Below are 12,749 nucleotides of genomic sequence, written 5' to 3'. Positions count from 1 at the left end.
CTGATGAGTCACTTTCCTTAGCTCTTCTAGACCTCAGCTCTCGAGCCCTTCACCTCATCTCTGTTTCTGCTCCCCACTGCCATGGTCTGAATGTCTAAACACAAATGTCCACCCGCCACAATCTGCTGTCCTTCCTCTCTTACTCCCTTCTTATTCTAGATCTACCCCTCTACCTTCCCTCCCATTTCTCTCCTCCTTTCCTCTGGACCAAAATATATATTTGTTCCAGGACTTCGCTCATTCTTGTCGAACACTGAAATCTCTTCCTGCCCTCACTGCGCTCCAGTAGCATATCGACCTGGATCCTTGCCTTCTAAATCCCGTCCTGGAGAGAACTCACAATGCTCCAGTGCTCCAAAGCTGTGTCACTCTAAGTGCAGGGACCCACCCTCAACACAGCTCCCGATCTACCTGGCAGTGCCAGTAGCAGTCCGACTTAAGACTTTACTCCTTATTTCAGACTTTCACTACTTATTCCTCCTCCTCTTTCAGGATAGAAATTCCTAGCTGTCCTTTCTTACTATCAACTAGACTCAGCTGCAAGACTATCACATGACTCCAAGGAAGCCGTCTTCATTTATGTTTTGAGGCTAATCCTCCCACGTAGACTCTGTACCCTATTTTCTCCCATTTCAACAGGGGTCTCACTCCCCCATCTATGCCTCTCTTTCTTAAAATTACTCTCTTTTAGACTTTTTCCTCAAGGTTTTGCCTCTGGTCATGTATTCTCCCTCTCTCTGAGTAATCTTATTTACTCCAAAATTTCAGCTATCACATAGATCCTGGAATTCTTCAAGCTACATCACTGGTCCAGAATACTTTTTAAACTAAAGACCAGTTTACCTAATCCCTTCTGGATAGCTCCGCTGCATTTCTCCCTCTCCTTTCTTCCCATTTATGTGATGAGTTCTATTAATTTTACTTATTAACTCTTTCAATAGTATTTTCATAAATCTATCAATTTTCTTTATTAACTATTTCATAAGTTTAAATTTATTAAGCTTCCTGCTACTAACAAATCATTTTTAAAAAAAAAACACAAGTGTAATTAAGTACTCCCATGTTTAAAATCTTGTAATAATCCTCATCAAATTTAGTTTAAATGCAAATTCCTGAATGTAATATACAAGATCCTTCAGGATTTGACCCCTGCATCTCTCTAGCCTTTTGATGCCCAAAGTATGGCCAGAGGAACACTCCCTCTGTGGAAAGTTTTGCAAGATGGGATGTGGGGAATAGGAGGGAAGTAGCAGGCTCTATCGAGTTCAAATACATTCGAGTAACTCATGTTCCGTTGTTAGCTTTCAGAGCAGTAGTTAGTTGTCAGACTGGTCCCTGAACCAGCAGCACCAGGATTACTTGAGACTTTGTTATATATGCAAATTCTCAAGCTTCCCCCTAGGCCCACTGAAACAAACCCTGGGGGTGAAGCCTACCAGTCTGTAGTTAAGCAAGCCTTCCCAGTGATGCTGATAAACACTCAAGTTTGAGACCTACTGTCTTAGAGACTCACAATGCGTATTACTGTCTTACTGCAAGAAGTCTGGAAATAACCTGTTTAGCTTTGTTTAAGCAAACATTTCATTTGTTTGATTATGGGCCGTGTGTATGTGTGTGTGTGATATTTCCACTAACATTAAGTACAGCTAGTGTTAGAAAAACATACTTTGTCAGAAACCTGCAGCCTCACATTATTAGTAATTCCCCAGTTAATGTTCTGTGCTTTTGCATCTAAACATCCCATCTTTGCATTACTCTGCTAAATATCTCCCCCCAACCCTTGTCTGGCCAACTCCTTAGAGGACGTATTTCAAACTTGCATGCTTACTGAACAAAATATATAGAATACTACAGAAATATTGTATAGCAATCTTAGAAGTGTTGCCTAAATCCTGCTAATGTGAAGATATCCTCTGTTGTTTAAACATATTTTTGCATATAATGGTTCTCTCTCTATGTTGATCTCTTCTTAATGGAATACCTTCATATTTTCTTACTCGATATTGTGAAAGTATAATGCACATCTTCTCAGCTTGTCTGTGCCGGCCTTTCTGTATACCTTTTATGCACATGACAAGTAGAAGCTTTTCTTTAGCTGATCCTACACCCTGGCAGCTTTCTACTTTCAAAAAATTCTCTGCCTATTATATTCTCACTGTCTTTATTTCACATCTGTTTTCTCAATAATGTATTAACAAAATAATTTCAATTACTGCAATTCTAGTGAGTATAATTAAAATTGACATACCAACTCATAGCTTTATAAACTTACTGTATTTTTACTCATTATTAATGAGTTTATAATTATGTATTATATTTATATAATATACATACATATTATAAATTTTTTCCTATTATAATAAATATTCCCAAGAGTTTCAGTAAATATTAATGTACTTATTACTACCTTTCTACATTTCTACTATCATTATCTTAATTTTTCCAACCATAAATTCAAATGCTTTAGTAGACTTCTGGAATATTAATAAAGTGTTACTTAGACAAACTAAATTCCTAAGAAGTCCGGTAAGTATTCTTATATACGTGATTGTACCTGATTCTTTTAAAGATGTAGTCCATAGTAAAATACGGAAAGCCTGATTTATGATGCTGTTATGTAGTATGTAAAAACAGAATGATTCAGCATCATTTGGTTTATTCTGATGCAACATACAGAATTTTATGCAAAAATTGTTACCAACTATAATCCTCTGATGTCATTTTAAAAAGTAATGGAAGTATAATCTGTGACAGCTAAGGGACTTTGGAATTAATGTATATTCAACTACTTTCGTCTCTCTTCCTTCCCAGATCACTCTTTGCCATATAATGATAAGTAACTCTGATGCTAGACATGTCATCTAGAGGCATTTTCATTGATTTAATCACATTAGTTGAAATAAATTAGACACGTAGTTTGCCTATATACACATCACGATGATTAATGATACTATTCTAATATAGTTTATGGCCTTCAGAACTAATTTGCTTACAATCGTCACAACTCACCAGGTTCTGTGAATTTTTAAATACATCATAGAGAGGGAAATCTATTGAGCTTATGGTAATGAGTAAATAATTACATTATTGTGACAATGATAAATCCCTGTTCATAAAAGAAAGATAAATTTCTATAGAAAATGTAAATTAAAAGTAGGCAACCTTGGACATTTGTAAGCCTATGTGGCTGCATTTTTCTTGTTAAAGTTTTTTTTGATGTGCCTTGATGTATCTGTGGAATTGAAAGAGGAAGACTGCCAAAAATGTTTCAAGTGGTTCTCAGGGACCAGATATATAAGGTTCTTAAGGTCCTTTGGAGACTACTTATAGTTCATTCTGGCAATTTGAAGTAGCTTGTGCCAGCCACTAATTTTTTGACTAATTTAACTCTCAACTTTTAATATCTGTTACGTTGTGCGCTTAAAGTCAAATTAGCAGCATTTGGAAGTGCCCTAGCTGAACAGACATCCCTAAAGGTACATTAGAGTCAGTGTATGAGGTCTCTAATAGTAAGTGGATTTAATACACAGCTGTATTTTAAATGAGAACAATAATAGTGTGATGACTCATCCAAATCTGGTTACATGTCTCAGGCATCGTTAGAAGATACGTGTACAACCCTTCAGCAGAGGGTGGCTTATCTTTGGAGGAAACATGACAGTTGGATAGGGCAAAAGGTTGGACCAAGTAAAGTCCAATCCACCTTTTATATGAGAGCCTATAAATTTCCTGAGCTACAAATTGGAGATTTCGGATATCCTGGACCTATAAGTTTACAAATAATTGAACAAAAATAAAAAATGGTCAAGGAAGCTGTGTTTCTGCTTATTCATATACTTGAGTGAATATTGTCTCTGCCTTTATCTCTTTTGCCTAATTTTAAAAAGTAAATGTAAATGAAGTGCTCTAAGAAGAATATGCACCTAACAAAATAACCAGAATAATTTATCTGTATGCTCAAAAGAATTGTGTGTTGAGTATAATGTTTATACATGAAACACTCAAGATAATTATTATGCTCTGTTAATCTCAATATAAATTTAGATCATCCAGGCAAATTCAGTATCAAGAAGGATTCCAACATGATTTAAACACACATACACAGACAAAAAAGAAATAAAGACTTACCAACTTTCTGTTAGCTAGATTCATAAGACAATGTTCCGAGTCTTTCATGCAGCATGTGAGTACTGTAGAATTTAACAATACTGACTTTGTAACCAAGCAACCTTGAGTTCTGCCGACTTACTACCAGTGTGACTTTGGGTAAACTATTTAGGCAGGATGAATTTCGTACACACACACACACGCACACCACATACTTTTGTGCACACATAATTCACTCTATTTCTTTGGAAGAGGCCACGTTAAAAAGGTTTAATTTCGACGTCAGTAATTCCAAATATCATAAACTGTAATAGTCAGAGGAAGAGAAACCTTCATTCCAGAACCAAAGCATTTAGAAAATCAAGCCTGACCCTTGTGACTTTACCCTATAGGATGCCATTTAATGAAGAAAGGACACCTGAATTTAATAGCTTGGGCTTACCTGATCTAAGAGTCGTCCCATAACCCTTTGTCTCTGATCCTCCTGTTTGACAGCGACACCTAACTAAAATCATACCGTTTAACCTTTTCTTTTGCATGTTGCGTGACCTCGTGAGCAGAGTAAGAAACAGGACATTCCTCGGGAGGATCAGGGACCAACCACCAAGAATTTGGATTTTTGGCCCCAGCTTATTACACTGATGGTCACTATTATTGATGAGGATAAAACTGCCTACACTCCTGTCCTGAATCAGTAAGTACGCTCTCTTGGAGATGAATGGATTTTGTTCCACTGAAGTTAAGAAAACAAAATATTTGAAGTACGGCTTATACTCTCATGACAATGACAAACTTCTCCAAAATTAAGCTGTAGAAAGCAGTATTTTTCTATTTTCATCAGTAAATATTAATTCAGTGATATTAGGAGTTTTGAGTCTCAGTCCCGTAGAGTGTTATTATTTGAAGATGGAGACAAGTGTTCCCCCCGAATGTATTTTTATTAGATGTAGAAGTTTCTCTTTCTGCTGGTTTCTTTCATTGTCTTAAAAGAAAAAAAGCAGTCCCCCCCAAACTAAAAAGAATGTTAAACAACAAGTATTAAACATACTCCACTGTGACTTTTTAATAACAAGGATTTGTTTAAAAAAAAAAACACTTGCTTTCAAAATAGTTGTGTATGCTGGATTTGACAAATTCAATGCAGTATTTAATAGAACAAGTCTATTTTCTGAAATAACAACCTAATCTAAGCCTATGCCTCTTTGCATAGTATTTATAAATTATGAGCATCCTGGCAAGGCAGATGAATTAAATTTGATGTTCTAGAAGAGTCTAAAATCATCAACTTATCAAAATGCCACTTGCTGTGAGACCTTGGGCAAATTATCTGATTTCTCAGGGTCTCAGTTCCCTCATATATAAAATAAGAACATATTTACTAGATAATTTCCAAGACTGAATCCATCTTTAATGCTGCACAGTTAGAATTTATTTCATGCTTGCACATTGAAAGCTGTACAACCAAAATAACAGTGGACTCTGCCAACCAGGCATGCGCATTGTGGTTAATGGAGAGAGGATCTGGATGTGTTGGTGATGCCTGCAGTGCTGTGGGCAGCAGGGATGGCAGAAATGGCCACACCAGGAAATAGAACATGAAGTGCATGGAGACTTAATGTAGGGAACTGGTCTTGTTATTTCTCACTTTCTATACTGGTCAGGACAGTTAGGGTCAAAAAGCGTGTGAGGAATCCAATTGAATTCCAATTGAAGAAATACATGGAAGTATTCCAGTTTTTAGTCTTTCCTGTTTATCCATCACCCATTTTCACCTGCCTGATTTCTCCTCAGCGGGTAGGAAGTGGTCCTCTCCTTAATATGCAGTGATAGCACCATTAGGTTTGCTGTTTACACGTTCTTCTTTTACCCTCATACTCACCTTCTCTGCCCGGTGGCCAGCGTGCATCATGATGACCTGCTGTAGAGACTCTGCCCTTTTATTCTCTCCTGATAGCTCAGGATTGGATCTTCTCTGTTAATATATGACACATCCTCAGTTCATCCTGGACAGCTCTGCAGAAGAGATAGGTTTTCTCATTCACTCTTCGGATCTTTCTTGAAGACAGAGTAGGTTTCCTAAAGATCGAGAGATCAGTAACTCGTTTCAAGACTGTGCCCTTGGGCTGGGATAGACACTTGAGAAATGATTATGGAATGGAAACAAAAGAACATCTGCTTAGAAATGCTAGTTAAAAGTTATTTGAAAGGAGTTTATCTTTCATCAAAGAAATTCTTTACGTTTGCCAAATATCACAAATATGACTGTTAAAGGAGACAGTATAAAATCATGGAATCAAAGTTTCCCAGAATCATCTTGAGTCATGTACCATTAAAGATATACAAAGATTTTAATTACTTTTGTTACTATAATAAAGGAGGTGGAAGGCATGCATTTACTTACAGCAAAAGTAAATTTTAAATTATGAACTTAAGTCCACTAAATATAAAAAAAGAGCAATGGCACAAAGAAAGAAGAGAAATGTCTTTGTTTTGCTTGTTATGTTTGTTCTTAGTGTCAGAGTTTAGAGTCACCTATTTTTTTTTCTATGAAAACCTAACTCTAATAAACCTGAATGCCTTCCTTCTATTTGGGAATCTATGCTTTATTATTTGCTCAGATTTTGAGGATGTTCTAAAGATTTTTTTGCTTACTAAAGGTCATTGCATTTTGTTTCTCATTTAAGAAAATCTGTGTTTTAAGTGAACTCACCTTGTTAGCATGGTGTCGTCTTAGTGGCTAATGTTGCTTTTGTGTAATTTGGCGAAATTTCCATTCACACCTGCTTCTTTATTTGCACAAGTTGGCATCACATTTAGGCATCATTAATTACCTCACCAGTTAGACTAGCACAGTGTTTCACAAGGGAGAAAATCCAGACCACTGAGGTCAGGATCAAATAAGCTGCTTGTTGGCTGTGCAGATTCTCAGCTTCATATCAAATCTATAGAGTTAAAATCTGAATTTGGCACAGGAGCCTGCATTATTAATAAAGTATCCTGTGTGTGCTCTGTATACACCAGAGTATGAAGGCACAGGCCAACTTGTGAAGGACATGTCAGGCTAGAACAAATTTGAGTTTTATTTTGAAGGTAATGGCAAGAGAATGAAAGATTTACAAATATAGGTCTTATTTTTATATCTTTCAAGGTAATTTAGAGTTATATAAGGTCATTGAATGAGGTATTCATTGTTATTATGACTGAAAAGTCATTGCAAACTTTTGCTTATTCAAATTTGATAAGAGTTTATAATTGTAGTATGTAAACATGAGGGGATTTGTTTTATTTTACGGTAATATGTATCCAAGCGTATATATTGACTGAATGGACAAATTCAAGTAAATCCAAGTAGTAGGTATCTGTTCTTTCTGATCTTACTCCGTTAATTAATTGATGTAGTAGAGTATTTCTTTGAACAATACTTTTTCACTTTTCAAAAATTATTTTTTATGAAGTGGGTTTCCAGATACTTGTAGAAATTTCACTATTTCATTGAAACTGAAAACTGTTAAGCAGAGTATTCTCAGATCTCTGGATGTGGGTCTCTCTCGCCCTTCTAAACACATGTATTGGGGTGTAACAGTACAATAAGACTGCACATGTTTAAAGCATACAGTCTGATTAGTTTTGACATATGCATCCAACTATGAAACCATCACCACAGTCAAAACAATGAGGACATCCATAACCCCATTAAGTGTCTGTGTGCCTTTTGTAACCTACCCCAGGCAACCACTGGTCTGCTTTATGATGCTACAAATTAGTTTGAAAATGTTATCTGTTTATATAAAGGAGTACTATATTATGCACATTCTTTTGTCTGACTTCTTTCACCCATTACAATTCTCTTGAGACTCATCCAGGTTGTTGTGGGTATCGATGCTTCATCTCTTTGTCTTTCCGAGGAATCTTTTACTATAGAGCTATACCATGAAACGTTTATCCATTCATCTGTTAGGATTAGGGTTAAGGTTAGGGTCAACATTTGGATTTTTTTTGAGATTAGATTGCTGTGACTATTTCTTTACAAGTTCTTGCATACATACATTCTTTTATTTCCTTTGGGTCATATAGTAGGGACTTGTTTAATATTTCTTAAAACTGTCAAACTGCTTTCCGAAGTATTTGTACATTGCCAACACTTAGTACAATTAAACTTTTATTTTTAGCTATTAAAATAGGTGTATAGTGAAATGTCATTGTGGCTTTAATTTGCTCTTTGCTAAATACTGATACTGCCCCTCTTTTCATGTGCTTATTTGTGATCTGTGTATCTTCTTTGGTGAAATGTCTGCTCAGATCTTTTTGCCTTTTCCAAATTGGGATGTTTATCTTCTAATTAAGGAGTTGTAATTATTCTTTTTTAAAAAATACATGAAGTCCTTATTAACTAGGATGTTAAATATACTAAATACAGGTCTATGTCATATATAAATGTTATAATATTTTCTCCTAGTTTTTGACTTTCTTTTCCATTTTTTATTAGTTTCTTTTGGAGAGCTTTTTAAAATTTTGATGGAGTAGTCCAATTTGTTGATTGTTTTCTTTTATAATTTGGGCCTTTTGTGCTCTGTTTAAGCAATCTTTACAACACTCACAGTCAAGTTGCAGCACTAGTTTTCTTAGGGTTGTCTGATGCTGAAATCTGTGATTCCTTAAGTTATTTTTTGTGTATAGTGTGATACAGAGTTTAAGATCATTTGGGATTTTTTCATATGTTTATCTAATCTTTCCACATCTATTTGTTAGGAAAATTATCCTATGCTCATTGAATTGCTTTGGCAACTTTGTCAAAAATCACTTAATTATATGTGTGAGTCTAATGTATACTCTGTTCTATTGATCCATGTATCTATCAGTCTAGTAGTGACGAACTTCTTTGGCTTTTGTCTGGAAAACTCTGTCTCTCCTTCAGTTCTGAAGGACAGCTTTGCTGAGTAGAGTGTTCTTGGTTGGCAGTTCTTTTTCTTTCAGCATTTCAGAAAATCATCCCACTCCCTCCTGCCTTGCAAAGTTTCTGCTAAAAAATTCACTGATAGTCTTATGGAGATGCCCTTCTACGTAACAGAATGCTTTTGTCTTGCTGCTTTTGAGATTCTCTTTGTCTTTTATATTTTCTTTTTTTTTTTGAAATTCTCATTCTGTGCATGCATTCTCTCTGACCTCAGTGAGCATCTTTATGACCATTATTTTGAACTCTCTATTAGGTAAATCACTTACCTGTATTTCAATTAAGATCAGTTTCTGTTGATTTATCTTGTTCTTTTGTTTAGAACATATTCCCTTATTTTTTTCATTTCCCTTGACTCTTTGTGTTGGTTTCTACACATTAGATAAAACAACCACCTTTTCAGGTCTTGGCAGATTGTCTCATCAGTTAGCCCACACTGTGCTCCTGGTTGTCTCTCAAACCTTTATGGTTGTCCAAGCTGCTGTCTTTGTTGTTAGTGGTTCCCGTAGTTGAGGATGTGCCATGACAAGTCACTATCCCAAGAGGACAGCAATCAGCACCTAGATGCCGGCTAATTAGAAGAAGTATCCTCGGACAATGGCTGGGAAAGTATGAAGTTAAGCCCCTTCCAAGGAGAAATTTGAAGATGGGCATTTTTGCCTGCTTCCTTGCAATGAGCCCAAATGTACAGCCACAAGGGTGTGGGAAGGCCAGAGAGTACTCCTGCACCTGGTGAAAGCTGCTTCTTGGTTTGCAGTAGTCATGTGGGACTTGGGAATGCAAGCCCCACTGGCTGTCACAGCTAAGTGATTTGGGGACTCATCGCTCTGATCGCAGCCATGAAAGTTGTGGCACTAAATATGTGGACAAGTTCCTTTCAGGGAGATACTGACAATTTAGTTTTACTGTTGGGTCACGCCAGAGGGAGGATGCAGGGGAAGTGCACACCAGCTGCCCTGGGCTCTGAGAACTTCAGCCAGCTTCTAGACGGATGCTGAATTAGAAGCCAGACGCTCGAGTGTCAGCTTATAAAGTATGCAGGACAAATCCCTGCTGGACAAGACTGAAAGATGGGCCTTGTCACTTGCTCTTTCTGGGCTGGGAGGACAGCTGCAGGGAGTGATGTGCCCCTGTTAACAACTGCTTCTTTATTTGCTACAGTCCTGTGAGACTGTGGACAGAAGCCCGTGGACAGAAGCCCTGTTGGCTTTCAGAGCAGGATTTTTCAGAGTCTCATCCCTCAGGTTGGTGGGGGTCCTTAAAAGTTGGGACACTAGGTTTGCATTCCAAATGCTTTGCTCCTCAGGGAGAATCTGGGAATTGGGGATCCCCCCCAGTTGTATGGTGCTGTGCCCGAGGCGGGGTTTATGGCAAGACTGTGTATCAGTCTTTCCTACCCATTTTGGTGTGGGTGTTTTCTCATTCACCCATGTGTAGGGGGTCACTCAGTGAGGTTCTGAAATTCTCTCAGGAGGAATTGCTCTCTGTACAGTTGTATATTCAGTGCATCTGTGAGTGGAGGGAAGTTCAGAAGCCTCTTAATGTCGCCATCTTGGTCATTATCAAACCTACTTATTCCTGATTGAGCTTTGTTGTTTCGGTCTTTTAAGGGATTTTTTTTTTTTTCACTTAATCTAACTGGTCACAGTTGCTGTCATAATAGTTGCTCATGACACTTTCCTGTTACCCTTTTAATGTCTATAAAAAATGAAGTCATTTCCCTTTTCTCATCCTTAATATTGATATTTTGTATCTTCTCTCTTTTTCCTTGTCTAATTGACTAGACATTGATGAATTTTATTAGTCTTCTGAAAAATAAGAAGCAGATGTTGGTTTCATTAAATATTGATATTATTTTTTGGTTTTAAAGTAAATTGGTTTCTTCTCTATTCTTCATCATTTTCTTTATTTTCTAAGTATAGATAACTGTTAAGTGGCTACAGAAATAATCCAGTGAGAAGATATAAGGTCTTTGTATAAGATGATGGAGAGCTGGAATCAGATTTGAGAAATACTAAGGAGATAAACTAAGAGATCTTTTTACTGACTGCATTGAGTAGATTGTTAAGAAATAAGATAGACAATGAATATGCTGTATTTGTGGGGACACCATTAATTGAGATAATAAATTCAGGAGGAAGTATCAATTTAAGGATGTACATAGTTTTAAAAAATGACATAATTGTATCTGGATATATAGAGATTTGGCCGTCTGTGTGACTTCCATGAATTATAGGCAGTAGGTAATTGTATACATAGATGTGAAAGACTTTTAAACTTACAACGGGTGAAGTGTATAATGTAGAGGAGTTTTACTATGTATGCTTGAAAGTAAGAAATCTTACTCTTTTAAAATATTCATATAATTTTACTCTCAGATTATTTAAATTAATGTGACTTAACACCACTTTGTTTCTGTAATGGTGACCAAAATATAAAAAGAAATACATTTCATCCATTCTATGGTCCTGTGTATTTGCATGGATTTTATTATTGTCTATAATTTCTTTTAGCATCTTTCCAAAGTATACATATAATGAAGGCTCAGTTTATTTTCTCTCTGCACGAAGAGCATATGTCAGAGAGGATCTAATGTGTTCAGTAGAAAATGGACCAATTTTCAAAAATATGCTATTTCATTTGCAAACATTAGGTTTGCTGCTTTTATTTTGTCAAGGCTGTGGGATGAGCCATAACATTATTTTCAAGTTTTATGCTTTAAAAGATAGCATATTTCATTTGCTGCAGTGAGAAGATTGGGTTTAAGATTCTTTCATCGGGGATTTACATCTGGTCCTTTCTGTTTTGGATCTAATGCTCTTCAAAGCATTGAGGCTGTCTTTGCTTGCACTGTGGCTTCCCAAAATAATTTTTCTATTTAAAAATTGTTACAAACCTGTTCATTATTCTAAAGAGTAGAGAGATCCACAGTGCAACTATATATCCATCACTCGAACTCAACATTGACTAAGATTTTGTCATGTTTTCTTGACCTATACATTGAACTTTTCTATTCTTTTTTTTTCTTGCTGAATTATTTTAAACAAATCTCAGACGTTATATCATTTCATCCCTAAAAATTGTGGTTATTTTCTTGCCTATTGCAATGTCATTATCACAGCCAATAACATTAAAAGTAACCTGTTGGTATCGTGTACCCCTGTTCCATAATCAAATGCTGCTGTTTTTCTTTAAAATGCCTTTTTACATTTGGTTTGTTTTAGTTGAGATCCTGATGAGGTCCACATAATGTGTCCTGTTTCTTTCATTCTAATTCATCTCCCTTCATTTTTCTTTTATCTGTGCCTCTGACTTCTTAAACAAACCACATTCATTGTCCTTTAGAATGCACCACTTTCTGGATCGTTCGGTGCATCTCTTTGTTATATTTAACTTCTCCTCCATATTCTGTGCACCGCATAATTGAACATAAGCTCTAAAGGCCACTTTGAGATTCCTTTCATTTTTTTAAGCCTACCCCACAGGTGACTCTGCATACCTCATACTCCATCACATCAGGGGTCACATCACATCTAGTCGTTACCCCTGTGGTGATGTTCGGACAGCCTGATCCCTTCATTTCAAAGTTTCTATTGACCTCTCCTCTAATGCTTTCATTTGTTTATAATTATTTCAGAAGAACTTATTCCATTAGGAATGGTGGATTGTGATTTTATAATGTTGGGTCTTC

At 36.3% G+C, this 12,749-nt stretch overlaps 1 protein-coding gene across 2 annotated transcripts in view; it reads left to right on the top strand.

Moving 5' to 3' along the window:
* UNC13C (unc-13 homolog C) overlaps nucleotides 1-12,749 on the top strand; it is a 471,320-nt gene that overhangs the window by 287,530 nt on the left and 171,041 nt on the right. For both annotated transcript variants that reach the window (XM_031672763.2, XM_072962394.1), the window contains one exon: nucleotides 4,668-4,801. In XM_031672763.2, the coding sequence (XP_031528623.1) occupies nucleotides 4,668-4,801 (134 nt within the window). The remainder of the gene's footprint in view (nucleotides 1-4,667; nucleotides 4,802-12,749) is intronic.

This window comes from Vicugna pacos, chromosome 6, assembly GCF_048564905.1.
Source record: "Vicugna pacos chromosome 6, VicPac4, whole genome shotgun sequence".
Classification (NCBI taxonomy): domain Eukaryota; kingdom Metazoa; phylum Chordata; class Mammalia; order Artiodactyla; family Camelidae; genus Vicugna; species Vicugna pacos.
Note: the sequence above shows the minus strand (reverse complement) of the source record. Positions and strands in the feature narration are given on the sequence as shown.